This window comes from Drosophila bipectinata, chromosome 3L, assembly GCF_030179905.1.
Source record: "Drosophila bipectinata strain 14024-0381.07 chromosome 3L, DbipHiC1v2, whole genome shotgun sequence".
Lineage (NCBI taxonomy): Eukaryota > Metazoa > Arthropoda > Insecta > Diptera > Drosophilidae > Drosophila > Drosophila bipectinata.
Window position 1 is genome coordinate 18039944 of NC_091738.1, and position 18391 is coordinate 18058334.

An 18391-nucleotide genomic window follows, 5' to 3' on the forward strand; every position below is an offset into this window, starting at 1 on the left:
GACATGTGTCCTCGTCCTATCCAGCCCATGGATCTCCTTGACGTTTTTATAGCTGCTAACAATGTGTCAGGTTTTCCAGGAACTCCAGGGTTTGGCCTTGTCTGCCCGGACTCCGGAGTGTAGCCTGGAACCTCTGAAGCGGATAATTAGGCAAAATGCTGCCCGAAACTCTGAATGAATGAGTAAGGGGCAAAATATTTGTGGCTCAAATACGCTAGATCTCAGATACTGACGCTTGATGTATGGATGTGGATTATCTCGAATATTTCACGAAGATCTCTTGGCTTGAGGAAGTATTTGTTAGGTTGGCTTGGAATGCAAATGGTGGCATCTATATGAGACAAAAGAATGTCGGAACACTGAGATACATTTGAAAGATACCCAACCAAAAAAAAAAAGGTTACAAATGTTTTCCATTAAAAAACTAAAGACAGAGATGACTTTATAAGAAAACTATTTTTGGTTTGTCGCCAAAGAAACTCTCTTCACCTGTTTTCATTCATTATGTTTGGCTGACTTTTCCCCGTTCATCTTTTTATAGAACCTCTAGGAGCACTACTGCATTTCCTCAGATCCCTGATACTTTTTCTCGCTTCCACTGGGGCTCCAATGTTTTTATGAATATTTTTGGCATCCTCGGGTAGCCTATTTTTATTATCGGAATGGGGGCCACACAAATTATGCGTAAATATGCGTACCGCCTCGTCGGTCCCCTGTTTCCCCATTTGCGTTTCTCTGCCATATTTCTTGTTTATCGTTTTGCGAAAAGTCAATTTTTATAACACACACAGCCCCACGGATGGAGGCCAGATAAACCGATCCGTTCATACCCAGATGTGTATATAAAAGAGTACGAATGCCAACGAACAAAAAAAAAAGGAAATGATTTGTGGTTGGCTGAAATTGGCGCAACATTTCGCAGGCAGGAACCCCTAGTGGGTTAAACGGTCGACTGGGGAGGACAGGGGAATGGCTAAAGAATATGTAACAAATTTGTAATTCGAACGCTACAAATCATAATTTTGCATAATGATCAATTCATAAACGTCAAAACCTTGTTGTTGCCAGTCGCCTGCGTAAGTGAATTATGGCTGGCATTTTATTTGTGGAATTTTTTTGCGTCTATTATACCGAATGTCGTAATTGCGTAGCCGGAAATAGTGTATCCACCGAAACAGACACACAATACCCTCAATGAAAACAAAACAAGGCAACAGGAAAACTTTCAATGAAAACTAATTAAATAAATTTCATTAAAAGTACATACTATGGTATATGTGCAGGGCGTATGACACGTATCCGATTACACCAGACTACTGTAGAAAGTTTGTACATATATTGCTCGAAAAAGATATTAGGGCTACTGAACTTTAAAATTGGAAAGGAAGGGTCTTTAAAATTCATTTTCCATGGCCCATTCATTAGGTTGGCATGGCATCTAGTTGGCATTCGCAATAACTCCGACTGACAGATGGCTTCTTTTTGCTTCCTGCTCTGGTCTCGGGCCTGGCCAGAGTCTGGGCACTCCGTTACCTTCTTGGCCAGCCCGCAGCATATCAAATTAACACAGACACGAAGTTGAGGACTTGAGGACCCAGGACTGTTTGCTGCCCATTAACTGTAGCACTTTTGGGGCCTGAAACTCCCCTTTAACCTAGCAGCTTCAATTTGTTGGTCAGGTTTTATGCCTGCACTGACGAAAAATATAACGTTGATTATTTACACCATTAATATTAGATTCTTCTTCTTTTAAAAACTGATTTTTTCACTGTACATTTACGTGGCTTTTTAATGAGCATTCGTGGTCGCATCGAGGAAGTTTGAGGCCGAGACTCTCTGGATCTCCTCCGACTCCTCCTGGTGACTGGCTGGTGACTTCAGCGATTCGGATTTCGCGACCAAGAGTCCCGGCCATGGCAAATTGCAGGTTCCCTTTCTGTGCTCTGGCCCGTCTCTGCCATCTTTGCAGAGCCCTGGCCACAAAGTGTTGCACTGCACTCATATTTTGCCGTGTGCACCTTAATTATATGACCGCCGACACAAAATTCAAGTGAAAAACACTCCTCTGGCTCTCTGACTGACTCGAATGATGAAAAAGAGCCAGTAGAAGCAACAGCAGTGGCAAAAGCCACAGGAGCCGCAGCGAAAAGTAAGAAGACTATATGATACCCGGTACTGCTCAAGAGGTCTCTCTACCTTGCTTAACTAGTCTATTATTGCTAATCAAAAATATATATTTCTTGAAAAAGGTTTCCTAGAAAAACCATATACCCTTCTGGTATACAAGTAGCAGGTATAATAAGAATAAGAACGAGAAGTTATAGTGGCCAAAACCAAAAACCAAAACCGAAACCTAAGCCTATTTCGTGCCGCTGTTTAAGGCATGAAAATTTAATGCCAGCTTACGACGAACAATGCCCAATGGAATGTAGGCAACCAGGGTGAGATGCTGGGCTGCTGGGCTGCTGGACTTTGGAATTTTCAAGGGAATTTTTAGGGCCGCATTTCCGCTTAGAGGCTCTGAAAAACGCCCGCACCAAGTATTAATTATGTACGCATAAAATATCTTTTGTGAGAGACCCTGTGAACCGCTCCCAACCCTTTCAGGGCCGGTTGTATACGCATTTCTTTATAGTCCCGGGTCCGACATCAATGGGATGCAAATTAACTGTACAAACATAAATAACACTTAAAATTCTCGGGAAAAAAGCAACAACCAAATGAAACAAGATGTACAAATATATACTATGTAGACTGTTGGCATTTGTCAAAGCAATAAAAATTGTTCGGGGGGCTCCCGAGTTTGATAAGAGTTTTTTATCATCTTTGATGCGAGGGTCCTGGTATCCTGGCGTCCCTTCATTAATTCACCGGCACGCAGTCCCCTTTTTTTATGAAATATTCCATCTCTTTCTTCTTTTCGCTGCTCATTACCCTAGATACTTTTGTGCTGACTTTTCCGCATCCTGATCCTGTATCTGTATCTGTGTTAGCCGCATTAAAACGGATATCACAGTATCTGTATCTCTCAACTTGTTGCTTGAATTTTTTCCCACACGACTGTCAGTTGCTTTAATAAATTGGAATTGACAGTTGGCTGGCATTTTATATACATATATCTTTATATATTATTCTGCTTTTCATATTTTCGCTCATGCATGCGCTCATTTTAATGTATCTGCAAGATGCATCATCAATTATTCAATAGACTGCACTGCACTACCCTGCCCTACCCTGCCCTGCAATGCAGTCAATCGAAAACTTTGCCCTCGGATCCTCGACTGACACGCTGTGGCAAAGTGATTAATTGGCGCTACAAATTTATGACGTTGTTCGAATGCCGATAGCAAGTTGAATGTATGATAAAGCCCCCCAAAATGGATAGGAGTTTGCTTTCAGTTTTCCGACCCGTCCAGTTACAGTCCCTCCTCCTTGCCATCGAAGCGATTAAAACTTTTCGTCAGCGTCAGTTTTTTTTCGGAAAAACTTCAACTTTGTAAATACATTAAATTATGTGTGTATGTTGTTTGTTTGTTGTTTGTCCGACGGGTTGTCATTACGTTTATTGTTATGGTTTTTCTTTTGTGCAATAAATATTATATAAATCATAAAACATAATTTATAAAGCAACATTTACGGGCCTAACGAGGTTTCCATAGATATTTCTCGGTTATTTGCGGTAATGGGTAACTTTGATATACGATTGGCGAGGGGTTGGAGGTTTCGGCTATAGAATTCGAGATCTTCAAGCGATTTTATTAACCTCAAATTGTAGTGAAATAACAGCCTTTGCTTACTGTTTCTTAAATTATGGTTACTTTCCCCATTTTCACCACTTTAAGCAGAGTTAATGAAAGCATTCCGCAGTCTCTTTCTCCTGGCTCATGGCTTCATTTTTTTTCAACGGACTTTAAGTACTTGCTATGAGCATTTTTCATGCTGTAATTTAACGCTTTTTTATGCCACTCTGACCACACCCACAATGGCAACAACCATAACAACGAAGTCCCCCTTTTTCCCCAAAAGTTGGTCAGCAGAACACTGGCTGGCTGGAAACCAAAAATCTTTCGAGGCAATGAGGGTTCATTGTTATTATGATTATTTGTAATGTATGTATGGAAGTGGGATGGGAGCTCGGAAGAAAGCTCAGTTCAATGCTTTTAGGCTCTATTTGGGTTGATTGCCACCGGGATTGTGTTAATCATGCTACATTGCAGCCATTCCACAGTAATCATAATAATCGAGAATACCAACAACGGCAAACAACATCATTATTTTAGATATTTATGATATTTATGCCGGTCGGAGTCGAGGGGTGGGGCATAGATGTTGTTGCCACATAGCTCTCTTGATAAAAATTTAATGTAGCATGTTAACAAGCGACCCGTTATGAGACCTCATACCCCCTCTCCATCCATATCCCAATCCCCGACAATAAAGGAAATAGAGAGCTCCCCGTGCCACACCACAAAAACTACTACAATACAATCCCAACAATTCCAATACGAATATTCTGCAGTCCAATTTACCATTTCAATAATGATGATAATGATGATGATGACGATGATGTCGGCTCCGCAGACGACTCAACTTAACCCACGACCAAAAGAGGCGAGACACGAAGGGGCCACGGAGGGAGTGGGTTAAGCAATCCCAAATCGAAGTGTAGGTGCGCCACAGCCCCGAGAAGGAAATGAATAATCAATAATCACAATTGGAAATTTTTCTCTAAATTGGCAAATGCCGACAACATAACAGTTTCATTTTTTCTTGCCATCTCGAGGAAGAAAATGGTTTTTCCAATTTTTCTTTTTTCCTTGTAATTTGGTGTGAGAAACCAGGCAGATGAATTGAAGTATTTAAAGTTCAAAGGACAAGGCTTTTTGAAGTGAGAAATTGTATTATAAGGGGAGATTTTATAAGGTTATTAAGGTGAATTAAAAGAATTATTGAATTATAAATTCAATAATTGAATTATATTTAAATTAATAATTAATTAAGAAGTTAAATAAAATTATTTTTTAAAGATATAATAAGCATCTTTCTGGACTTTAAAGTTTGCTTCAATTTATCCCCCTAGCAAAACTGAAAACTTTTTAACAGATTTGCCACGCCTTTCCCGCCTGACAGGCAATTCCCAGGAAATCCTTCACACTCCCCCTTAGAGCTGCAAGCCATCCATTATCTATTCTCATTCCGAAAAGCACTTAGCTTCTGTTGTTGCGGGGCTTTTGCATTTTAAAGTATCCAGCCCGCAACTCCCACAATTCTCCCAGCCTCCCCCTCCCAGCCCGACTGCAACATGTTTTTATCATTTAACTAGGTGGACGCCAGGGAGAGTGAAGGAGGAGGAGGAGGAGAAGTGGGACTTGGGCTTGGTATGTGGAATTCGGACCCCCAAAAAATAAATCCCTTCCATGGCGTAGAGCACTCTCCCATCAACAGCGTGGGAATTAATATCAATGTCGTTGCTGTTGTCGTTGTCGGTGTCGTTCCGCTTTTTCCGTTGCTATCAGCTCTCAATTTTCCGGCACAGCCACCATGGCGTATGTGTAATACTGTTGTTGTTTTTGTTCTCTATGGTTTATTCTCTTCTTTCAAACTTTTCTTTTTTCTTTCCCTTTTTTTTTTGCTTTTTATCAATTAAAAGCCACTTCAAAAGCGGAAAGTGTCTGGGTGTGGGTCTGTGTGTGACACGCACATACAAATAACACCACAGACACCCAAATAGCCACACACACCCACCCATACGCACCACATATGAGCACCCAGATTCACACTCAAACACTCAAACAAACGCATCAGATATAAAGTACGGGTATGCCATAGTTCGCTTTGTTGTCAGTTGGCTTGGTTTTGCCGGTTTTCCTATTTGTTGGCCGCCTTTTGTTTCATCATAGCCCACTCTTCCAAAAGCTTATAGTCCTCTTTGTTCAAGTTTTTGGTAAAATAATATAAAAAAATAATGTAAAGCGATTTAAAGTTTGATTTAAGCCTACTGAATGTAAATTTAATAAACTACTTAATGTTCTGTGTGAGATCTTTCGCTTATCTGCCATTACCAGAAAAATCCCCGTTTCCACTTTGGCTGGACTGTAAACCCCACCTACCCCACAAAAAAAGTTTCCCAGGCCGCTTTCCTCAAAGCACACCACACTCCCATGGCCCACTCATGCGGGCCCATGGCCCACTGATGTTTGGCGGCTTTTTCGCTTTGACATAATCAAAACCAAACCGAACCCAAACCAAGCGAACAAATGACGCGACGATCCCCAAAAAAAAAAAGCGAAAAAAAAAATTAAATAATAATAAGCGGTAACGGAACGGAACGGAACGGCGGTGGCGGCGGCGGCGTCCACTCAAAGCTAATGACCGACAAAGCGTTTTGTATTATTTTCAATTTCATTTTCACTATACACAAACTATATGCCCCCCCACCAGCCCCCCTCACAACCACTGAAGAGACCCCTGGTGCCCCAGAACTAACCCCTTTCCCCCTTGGTGACAAAATTTTTCGCTTCGGCTTCGGCATCGGCCTCGCCACGCTCGCCTTGCCGTGCATTAAATATTATTAAGATAAGGCGGGGGGTTCGCTTATCAATCAGACGTCAGAGGTACCGACTCCCTCACACACACACATGCACCCAGAGGCACACAGATACAGACACATACTCATGCTGGGCCACAATTCGCCAAAGAAGAAGAGCCAACACGGTTCTTCCATCAGGGTTATTGAAATAAACTGGCACCCAAGTGTCCATAAATATTTGCCAAAGAATTAGGTATCGTGTTTTATTTTTTCGTTTGAAAAACAAAATTGAAGAGGTATTTCTTTAATTTTTTAAATGGCAAAAAAAGCTTGAAGGGTTAACTTTAAAATTAAACGATTTTTAATAAATTACCTGGCAGAACCTTTTCGATGATCACTTTTATAAATCCTCCTAGATTATATTGCAGGAAACATAATCCCTTCATAAAACCCTTCATTATATACACCTTGTAACCTTTTCACTTGAATTCATAGCATAGTCTCCATATTTAAGCTTACAATTTACATATGGGCTAGAAGTTATAGGCCTGGCCTATTTGGAGAGGAGGAGAAAGGCATTGGCCAGTTGACGGACGGAATGGGTGAATATTTGCTCATTGAGCTTGGTGCGGCATAATTCCAAGAAGTGGCCCGAGAGCCAATTGCTAAATCAACACACAGGCACAGGCACACACACAGCATCAACAACAAGCCCCAACTGACCAAAACAAAACCTCAAAAGTCATTACATATATCTTGGAGTGGCCCCAACCCCCGGGATGCCTGCAGAAATGCAGAAGCTACGAGCTAACAGCTTTTTATCTTTTGGCACAAGGCGGCAGCATTGTTTTGGTTTTTTCGGTTCGGTTTCTTACGCGGCACAGACTCCAAAAAAAAACCAGTCCACCAAGCTCACTTCAAAACCAAAAAAAAAAATCAAGAAAATAAAATAAAAACCAATCCCATCCGCAACGATCGGAGCTGAACTGAACCTCGCCTTATAGGGTCGCCGCCGCGATGGCAGAGCGGCAACTTCCTGGCTAATATTACGAAAATTGCTTATACCAGGCTATTGCTCCCGCTCTGCCCCACTCTCTGCTATTTGGCTTGGGGACCAGCCAAAAAGTTGGTAGTTGCAGCTTGAGCTGTTGGGGCCCTCTTCTGAGCCAGCTAAGCCCGGTGAGGCCGGGGCTTTTGAGCCTCGCTTTTTTTCGGCCTGTCATGAAGGCAATGGATGCAATGCGATTCGCCTTGTGCCTTCTACCGTAATTCACAACAACAACAACAATAAATACAACAACTATGGCTAAGGCCATAATAATAACAACAAAAACCACACGGAATCGAAGAAAAGCCAAGGCAAAAGTTGTGAAACCCACAAAAAGGTACTGTGGTTTAAGTTTATTACAAAAATATTAAATATATTTCCTGATAAATAATACTTGGCTATATTAATTTACTATATATTTAGTGTACTTTATTTATTAAATATATATTTTTTGCCACCTAAAAGTAGTTAATTTCTTCAAAGCAAAAATAACTCATCCCTTTGAAAGTAAATTATCATATCCCATCATATTTTTTCATAAATAATTCTTAAGATACAATCTTAATCCCTTCTTTTATTATATGTATTCTTAAATACCCATCTAGAATTTACAACCCAGAAAATCCTTTACCCAGAAAATCATTTATAATCTCTTTTATAATTCCGACTCAACGACCTCTCAGTTACAAGCCTGGCCCTACCTAGACCTAGTACAAGTATCTGAGAGTATAGGCTCACTTAAGTACCGCCGATAATCCCCATTGAAAGGCACATTTCCGAACCACTGTGGCAAGACCGAAGGCCTCTGATGCCGCGCCTCAAAGCGAAAAGCGCATCTTTTGAACGAAGCGCAAAGCGCAGCTTGGCCGCAGCATCAACTGCGGTGCGGTGTGTATCTCAAAGATACAAACAACGTACGCTCGCTGGCTGGATCGCCGTTCGTTTGTCCGTCTGTCCGTTTGTCCGTCTGTCCGTCTGCCGATCGTCGTTTGGTCTCTAAAACCGCTTTTGTGTAGCCGCTGCCGAGATGTTTGGCATAGTTGGCCTGGCCGCGGAACTGGTTGCTGGTGGATGTATCTTCGAGATGGAGACGGTGGTCGGTGGAGTTCGACTTGGGAGTTGGGGGAGCTGGAAATGTGGCTGTGACTGGGGATGGGCATGGAGATGTGGCTGGGGTTGGAGTGGGGGGGTTTTTTGGAGTCGGAGATGGAGTCGGAGAGGTTGCAACGACTCTGCCGCCTGCCGCTCAGTTATTATTATTTTTGCTTGCGGCGGCGGCTCGACGACTTGCTGCCGCTGTCGATTGTTGTTGTTGTTGTTTTATCAACGTGAGGGTTTTAAAAGGTTTTTGTGTATGAGTCGGTATCGGTCTTGGCCTCGTAGCAGCTGCTTCTCTCTACACATTAAAAAAAAGATATTGAGAAAAGCAGCTAATAACCAAAGCCTGTGAGAAAGTATCTTCTGACTTAATCCTGCCTATTTCATTTGACTAATTTTACTAAAAATTCCTTAAAATTTTAGTTATTAGTTTCATTGTAATTATTAATTTCTGTGTACTTCCATCAGCAATGGGCAGCAAACTCCACCTCCATCGTGGCATCGACTTCGGTTCGGTTTTACCTGCAACAGGTAAGAAATGTTCGTACGTTGTTTTTAAACGGCGTCGGCATTTCAATTCGCTTTATTTTCCTTCTTATTTTTTTTATTTTTATTTTTTTGTTTCTTTTATTTTCTCTGGCTGTGTTGCCCCGTTGCCAGAGTGTAGTATTTTTGTGGCTGCTTTCTTTGAAGTTGCATACTTCGGTGTGCCTTTGGAGGTTTCCTTTGAATTCCCCCTGCATCTGCCAGCAATTAGTGTACGGGTCTTGTTGTCCTGGAAAGGGTTCAAAGTGTTGGCCTGGCATTTAATTGGCGCAGACCAATTGCCAGCCCAGAAATCTCTCTTTCTTTCTTTTTTTTTGTAAATTATAATAATAATAAATAAATACGAAAGGAAGGAGAATAATTCTGATGAATTTGTGGACAGAAACCCAGAAGAGGAACATTGATTGATTGATGTTCCTTCAACGATTCGGACATCAATGTCGCTCGTTTGGCAGAAAAACGATCGAAAGATACTTTTTGTTTCCCCGAGTTATGTATAATTTTTGAAGAAATACTTGGAAGTCGGAAGAGGGTTTATGATTTCTAAGGAACAGATATAATTTTTTGGTGCTCAAATATTTTGTAGAATCTTCAAACCACACAAGGACTCTTGATTTCTTTCTGTGCATCGTCAGCAGGAGTCGATAGTTCGTTCTATTGATCACGACTATATTTCGCTTCGATCTGTTTCCAAAAAAAATTCTATTTATTTTCCATGCGATGCGTCGTTTTTCTTTTGATGTTTTGTAGTTGTTTTTGTTTTTTCCTCTCTGCCCGATTTTCTATCGGCCTGTTCTATTTTTGTGTGTCGTTTTCCCTACCACTTCCCCACAGCGACCGAAAGATACAAACGGCTGTGTGTATCTTCTAGATAAAAACGCAGCCGGGGGATTGCCTACATTTTATTTTTTTTTTTCGACTTCTTGTTCGGTGTAATTATTGGAAAAGGATGTGGGAGAAGCCCTTGACTGAATGAATTCCGAATAGATAGATCTGAGAGTGTGTGTGCTAGTGGCTGAGCAATTGTTTAAAAAAAAGGTAATATTTTAGATCCTCAGTTCCAGATAGTCGTATGGTAATGGGGCAAAGGTCTGTGATAAGAGGTAGCTCGAAAAAGGAATAGGAAAACCTTTGGGGATTAACTTGGCATTCAAAACGGTTTACGGATAATGGGTAAATAATTATTGGTGATTATTTTTCGTCAAGAAAGGGGATTTCAAACGAAAATCTATTGTATTGCAATCTTTAAATTATATTAAAGTAAGACAAACCCCTATTTCTAAACAAATCCTTGTAATGATACCATATCTCACCATCACCTTGCCATTAATACCTCATATTTAAGAGATTTCCCACTCTATTTCCCGAAAGAGACTTCATCTAAGGTATTTAATTTAGTTGGGTATTTTGAAACAAATTGTTTCCTTGAATGCTATCTCTCCCGTTGGTCATTCAAGCAACTTTGGCACTCCCAGGGAGCATTAACATCCATCTTTTCTATATCTGTTGCCAACTATCTGGAAATTCACTAAACAAGTTGAGAACGCTTGGCTTTCGCTTACCTGAGAATTGTTTGTAGCCGCCGAGAATTTTATGCTTCCACCATTTGACAATGTTGCCCGCCATCTCTGCCAGAATATATATATATATTTATTTTATATATATATATATTTGTTTGTTGGTATGTGTATGAGGAGGACTGGCAGTGAATGCAGTTACTTGGTGATTTCTTAAAAATTTTTGGCTGCTTCTTCCTGGTTGTTTTTGTGGATTTTGGGTGGGTTGGTTGGGTTGGAAATTTACGAGTCCTGCGAGGTGGAGGACCTGCAGCCAGCACCGTCCAAAATGTTTTACGGCCTTTGTGTTTGTGCGTCTCGCTTCCACACGTCGCTGTCCTCACTCTTTCTCCGGGTGGGATATCCTTTTGTGTAACGATCTAAGGACCCAGAGACTAATATACTCTCAGGTAGAAAACTTCTACCGTGTTTATGCGCTGCCGCTGGGCGACCTTAATTTGTATCTGGTATTATTTTCGACTGTGCGGGTGGTGGTGGTGGTGGCAGTGCAGAGTTACCAACAACACTGGCAGCAGCAGCATCAAAGCAGGTTGGCGGCAATGGTTGGGGGGGAGTCGTAAAAGTTTTTACAGCTCTGATGTGCTGCATTTTAGTTTAATTTGCGCATATTGCGCTGGTTTATTTGATCTATACGTATGTGTGTGTATGTGTATCTTGCAGATACTTTTGTGCCCGCTGCGCGCGTAATTTTAATTGTAAAACATTTTTGCCGACTCGATTTGTTTTTCACTGATGTTTTTGTTGTTTTTACAATTGTTTCTCTCTTATTGTTGTTGTTGTTGTTGGACGACACAGAGGCAAAACGGCGACGTAAATAACTTGGCGTATAAACAACAAAATGTAACAACAACAACACCACACACACGCGGTACTACACTCTCGTACAAAAACAACAATTGCAAAAAGGCGAAACACGATTTATTTCCAAACGATTGCGAGACGCGACTGCGACGTCAACTGTGACTGCGACTGCGACAGAGACTTTGACTAAGGCGGCGACGTCAATATTTCGGAGGGTGGCGGCCGGCTGTTTATTGTTGTTATTGTTGTGGGGGCGGTTTTTGACTTTTTACACTTGATTTTCACTTTTTGCCTATCTCGCAGATTTTTATTCATTTATTTCTTGCTTTCAATAAATATTTTTTTGTTTTGTATGAACTTCACTTGGTCACTTGGTCGGTCAAGTTGTTTTGGGGAAACCAAAGTACGCGTATCTTCCAGATACCTTTCGATGTATCTCGAAAATCGTAGCACACGCGCGACTCACGTCCTTCTGCCAAGATGAACGAAAACAAACTGAAAGCCACGGAGTCGCCCAAACCTTGCTCGCCTCACTCGAAAACACTCAAACAGAGAGCCAAACCGAAATCCACGAGATACGAAAACAAAAACAATCTTTTCGATAAACTACAGTGGGTGTTTTTCAGATACTCTACTCTCTGGCTCTGTTAATGGTCTCCAGGTTGCTCTCTGCCGCTGTTAAGTCTGTTAGGCGGCTCTCTTTCGAACTTACACTGTTGAGCTCCCATTTCGAAAATGCTGTTAGTAGGTTTAATATTGGGATTAAAAATTAAAAATATAAAAATTAAAAATAAATGGGTTATAAATGTATATATAAAGAGCTTTCTATAACTTAAAAAAATATTTAAAAAGTTCTACCATAGTTAATTTACATCACGCATATATGTAAGTATTTTTCTTTTAAACAAAAAATGTGCTTAACTTAATAAATACGATTTTTAATACATAATTTTAATATAGAAAATCTAAACATTTTAAATAATAATTTTAATAGGTTTTTTTTTTATTATTAATATATTTATGATTTTATTTTATTAGATTAGAGAATTGAATAGATTAAAATCAGGGACCGTAAATAATGATTATGAGTTTAAAAAAATTGAAGCCCAAAACAGTCTCCAAAAAAATTGAAAAAAATTGTCATAAGTTAAATTTTCATGGCAAATTCAAAAACAAGATAAATTTTTTTTTTTCAATTTTTATGAAAAAAATTGATTTTTATTAATTAAAATTAATTTTAATAATAAAAAATTAGTAATAATTATTAAGTATCAATTTTTATATAAAAATTACGCAATAACTTTTATTTTGTAATTTTTATTATATAAATTGGAAAATAAAAATTATTCGATAACTTTTATTTTAAAAATTGAAAATAAAGATTGAATCTATATATCTTTTGATCCGTAGAAGCCAGATCCAATATATATGTATATATATGATCTACACATCAATACCTTTTAGATGGTATATAATAAGTATGTATATATGTTTATCCGCTTATGTGCCTTATTCAGTATTCAGAAGACTCTGAGGACGATGATGAACCCGAGCTTAAATTGGCAACAGAAATAAATGAATATTCACCAAAGCCCATAGATCCAAGCGTGAATATCATGAGCTATTGGGAGTTGAAAAAAATATCTGGCTCAAATAGTACATGCAGTGCCTGCAACGCAGGTATCGGTTGAAAGGGCATTTTCGGCCCTTAAATTAGTAATTACTAATCTTAGATGCAACCTTGCCGAAGACTCCGTGCAAAGGTTAATGTTCTTGAAATTAAATAATTAGCCATTTATATATTAAAAACTAATAAATTGTTGTAATTTAATCTTGATTAACAATTTAATGAACTACTCTTTCTCAGCCGCCGCAACAATAGTTGGGTTAGTTATTATAGTATAGTTATTATAAATAGTTATTTATGAATACTGCCAATACTGCACAGGCACATAAGCGGATAAACATATATACATACTTATTATATACCATCTAAAAGGTATTGATGTGTAGATCATATATATACATATATATTGGATCTGGCTTCTACGGATCAAAAGATATATAGATTCAATCTTTATTTTCAATTTTTAAAATAAAAGTTATCGAATAATTTTTATTTTCCAATTTATATAATAAAAATTACAAAATAAAAGTTATTGCGTAATTTTTATATAAAAATTGATACTTAATAATTATTACTAAATTTTTATTATTAAAATTAATTTTAATTATTAAAAATCAATTTTTTTCATAAAAATTAAGAAATAACTTTTATTTTGTAATTTTTTGCTTTTTTAATTATAACCGTTACAGTCCCTGATTAAAATAGATAAAATAGATTTTTGAATAGTGATTTTATCCTTTATTTGTGATAAAATGACTTTTGTTTATGTAAGAGAGTTGCGGATTAATGTTTCTTGCTCTTTGGGGCTGTGGCATTTATTTCCCAAACCATATTTTTCAAAAGGTTAATAAACCAATTAATAAGGTTATTCAAATCATTTTAAAGGACTTTACATTTTAATAAGCTGCTGACATCCTTGATGAATAATTGGGGCTCTTTTAGATTAGTTTTAAAACATAAATTTAAAAATGTGATATTTTTTAATCACCAAGGCTATCATCAATCATTATAACCAGGATTGTAAAGCTTACACTATTTTTAAGTCTAAAAGAAACAATAAAAACTTTAAAATTGAACTCAGGTGCACTTAATTTTAACTATAATTAAGTTGATTACCTAACATCAAACAAAGACAGCCAATTTGTTTAAATCATCAACTCTAAACCATAAACTACGAGTTCAAAGGTATCAAACTTTTCAAAAATGCAAAAGCAATTATATGTGCAACATCTTCAATTGTTGCAACTGCCACGCCCCAAAAAATCGAAGCTTTCTTTTCTGCCCCGACACGTTACCTGTTTCTTTCGATTCGGCCGGTGCTCGCCTTCCATCCAACGATTTTTGATTATACACATGTATGGATAATACCTGGTTTTAATTTGGCTCTATGCATAGTGGCTGCTGAAAAAAATTTTGATTGTTTTTAAATTTGAGCTCGACTGCTGCCCCTTTCCACGTCTTTACTTTTTTTTTTTGCTTCGAAGAAGCCGCCTGCTGAGCTTGAACATCAGGGCAATTACCTACCAGCAACCAAAAAAAAAAACTGAAAAAAAATAATAAAGTAACCCCAAACCCAAACTCAAAACCCGCCGATAATAACAGAGCAAGGAGAATCCTGAATTACGCCGCGGAGAGCAGGCAGGCAAAAGCGAAAAAAAAAATTATAAAATAAAGACGAGAAACACAAAGCTCTTTCTTTCTTCGGCGATCACAAAGCAAGTGGAGGAAGCCCGCGAACCAAGATCGGCTTGGCTTTAACCCATTGGGTTCTAAAGTGGTGCAATCTGGGACTTTTATATTATTAGTTTAGATGATTTTATGGTAATTTAAGGGACTTTCTTTCAATTATTCTTATAATCAAAAAGCGGTATAATGATAATGCCGTTTAATATATTTTATAAATCCTTAATCATTTGCCTTATAAATGGCAACCATTATAAACCATTATAAAACCATTTATATAAATCCTTTTTATATAAATGTTTTAAAACTCAATAAAACACATTCCAGAATTCCATAATTCCAGAAGAACCCAAAGGGTTAACCTTGCCCTCGGGGGTCCTCCGGCTTTCGCACCGTAAAACGTTTTCGGCTTTCGGTATAATGACGCTGTAATTGAAGAAGAACACGCGATCAGAGGGGACCAAAGGTATTCGGGGACGGGGGACACAAAGGCGGCAAAGGGAACCTCCTTCTAAGCGAACCAGAAGGGTTTCGTCTCGATTCGTTTTGGATTCTTCCCCGTAGTCTCTTCTTCGGGATATCTTTTGTTCTGCCTTCGTCATCCATTGATCCCGTCCCGTCTTAATTTCATTGGGTTTCTATAGTATAGTATTCCCTTCCGATGCGGGCCCCTCTGATTGATGTCAGGGAACTGTCCGATATTGATTTATGTTTTCTCCGATTTCGCATCATCCCAGTGCACTTTGTCGTTCTGCCGTCCTGCCGAAATTCGTACAGCATTTTGCAGCTTTATGTTTGACAAAAGTCGACACACTCTCTCATTCGCAGGGTCTGTGTGTGTCAGCATTTTCACTCTGACTGCAAATGTAATTACCAAAAACGAGTGGGCCATGTCTGGCCTTTGGGTAAGTTTTTGGGGGAGGGAGGTCACTGTCGCTCATACATATGTGGCCACTGGCCAGTGTGCAGGCCGGCCGGCTAGGGGACTAGGGACGCTTGTGACATTTGCCCCTATAACGATGACTGAGTGACGGCCATGGCAACTGTCGCTGTAATTGACAAGGAAGCTGTATTCGATTCGCTCAGTGCCATTTTCCCTCGGTTCGTCGAAAAAGCCCCATATTCGCACACATATTGGCAATGCTGATGAGTTTTTGAAGGGTTAGATGAGTTTATGTGTATTAGGGAGTTGATTAGGTTAAAGGCATTTTCCCTGCAGGAGATAAGCCTAATTGGCTTGTCTCGAACGAGATTAATGGCAACAATAGCAGCAGCTTTAAGGCCAGCGATCAATAATGGAAAAATAGATGAGATTTTCAAATGAATTTCAGTATTTAGTTTTCTCATTCACTTCACTAATTAAACTTCTTAAAATATACATCAATTTTATTTTTATTTACTTTTAAAACACCCTCCAAAAAAATCTTTTCTTAGAAGAAAAGCCTTCGAAAAATGTTAACTTAAGCTAGGAATAATATACCATCCACTGATTATTTTTCTATTTCGAATTCCATTAAACCTTCAACAACATTGGGGGGGCGCTGAGTCAATGTTCCCAATTTTCCAAATATTTTCTGAAAATTATGAGGCGAACATAAATTAGATACGCAGATACATTCTCAACTTGCGTCACACAAAACAAAAATCATCGCTGGATCGCTCGTAAAACTCATTAAAAAATATCTATATTTATTTTTCAGTGATCAGGCTCGACGAAGAGTTTTCAAATAATATTTTTGGAAGTCGTAAAATTGTATGAAATCAAATGGAAATCATATATTTATGGATGGGGCCATGTACATCGTGAAACTATTAAATAAATTAACTTTGTTGTAAGTGCTGGCCATAAATATTTATATTTTATACGTTTGTCGTAAAATTCAAATGAAGTTGTCCCTCGATGACGGTAACTATGTGGGTTGATAATGAAAGAGAGATGATTGGGAGGGCGACGCGTTTATAAACAAATTTCCAAAGCAATTATGAATTGTAGTTTTTGGCATTCCCCGACGACTGACAGGAAATTATATTGTAAGGCCGTAAAACTGACAGGCAGGCCCAGAGAGATCTTCGGGACCTTCGTAACATGTGCAGCAGCAGGCCGTTTGAAGTCCCTCAAATGACTTTTACCCAGAAGTCGTTAAAAAAACGACGAAAATTTCCAATTAATTTTGATAAACGCGAGCCGGGGGCCCACCATCGCCAGAAAAAAAGTGCATTCGAAATGAAGGAAAAATTTCGAATGTACGTTGGCCCCAAAGCGGAAATTGAAACTGTGCATTGATTGGAAAAGCTCAGGCAAGGGGGACGTACAACCAATTGTTGCTTATTAGGCCGAAGAATCATTAAAAGTCTATCCAAAAGGCAACAAATTTTTTGTCTACAAAATGAAGCCATTTCAATCAAGCATTTTTATGACCATTTTTTCGGCGCTTTTTGCCTGTCCGCCTCTTTTTTACGATTTTACATTTACAAGACTCCGGCCATCCATCGATGTCCATCAAACGATTAGACTCCAAGTATACGTATCTAGAGACTGGGTCTGTTATATTGGGGATTATGGTTGCTGTGGGACTTAATGACCAGATTAATGATGCCAAAAACATGATGGGAGGCGATAGATTAAATGGAAGTCTATAAAACCGAATTAAGTGTGGGGAGGCGGGAGTTACATATAAGACTCTACGAAATCCATTCGGGGGAGAACGATCAAAGACTATGTGTATCTTTGTAGCATCCAGAAACATCTCAAGTATCTGAAGTTTTTAGTGCCATTTCCATGAAGTTCGTTTCGAAAATATTTGAAAAATTTAAGACTTTTTTTTAGATCGAAAACAGTTCTAATAATGGAAGTTTAGGAGATGATTTTTAAAATATTTGAGTTTCTTATTGTGTTTTTGAAAGTCAAGCCAATAAAACTAAATTATTGCAACACTAGAAATCTTAGTGGCACCAATACTCAAGCACAGAAATACAAATTTATGCATTTTCAATTATTTTTCCACACATTTCTGTTTAAAACACAATTTACCATTTATTTTTCGCTCCACTCGTAAATTACAGACGGCGGCTGCTATAGAGGGTGGGGAATTATGGTTTTTTTCAGGCCAAAAATAAAAATCATTTTTTAAAGTGCCCAGACATCTAGTGTTGTCCCCCCGTGGGTCTACAAGTCTGAAACTTGTATCTTGCATTATCTACGCTGCCGTATCTGATAATGATCAACTGCTGGCCGACGCCTCAGTTGCCGCCTTTTTTCTTTATATATTTTTTTCCTTTATTTCGGTATTTTTTTCCGTTCCCCCTCTTTTTTTGTTGTTGTTGCCTTTTAATTAAACGCTCAAGCCGCGAACGGAGCTCAAACTCACTGGCTGTCTGGCTTGCTGGCTGACTGTCGGTCTGTCTGGGAGTCGTGCATCGGCGGCTGCCCCTTTGAGGGAGGTTGCCGCCTCATTCAGTCATTCATGCCGTCATTGCTTCAT

At 38.9% G+C, this 18391-nt stretch overlaps 1 protein-coding gene across 3 annotated transcripts in view; it reads right to left on the reverse strand.

Annotated features, from left to right (window-relative positions):
• Positions 1-12129, reverse strand: part of nkd (naked cuticle) — a 39837-nt gene extending 27708 nt beyond the window's left edge. The window contains exon 1 of one of the 3 annotated variants that reach the window (XM_017252093.3): positions 10784-12129. In XM_017252093.3, the coding sequence (XP_017107582.2) occupies positions 10784-10847 (64 nt within the window). In that variant the 5' untranslated portion in view covers positions 10848-12129. The remainder of the gene's footprint in view (positions 1-10783) is intronic. The other 2 variants (XM_017252092.3, XM_017252095.3) reach the window with 2 other exon arrangements.
• Positions 12130-18391: the final 6262 nt, after the last annotated feature.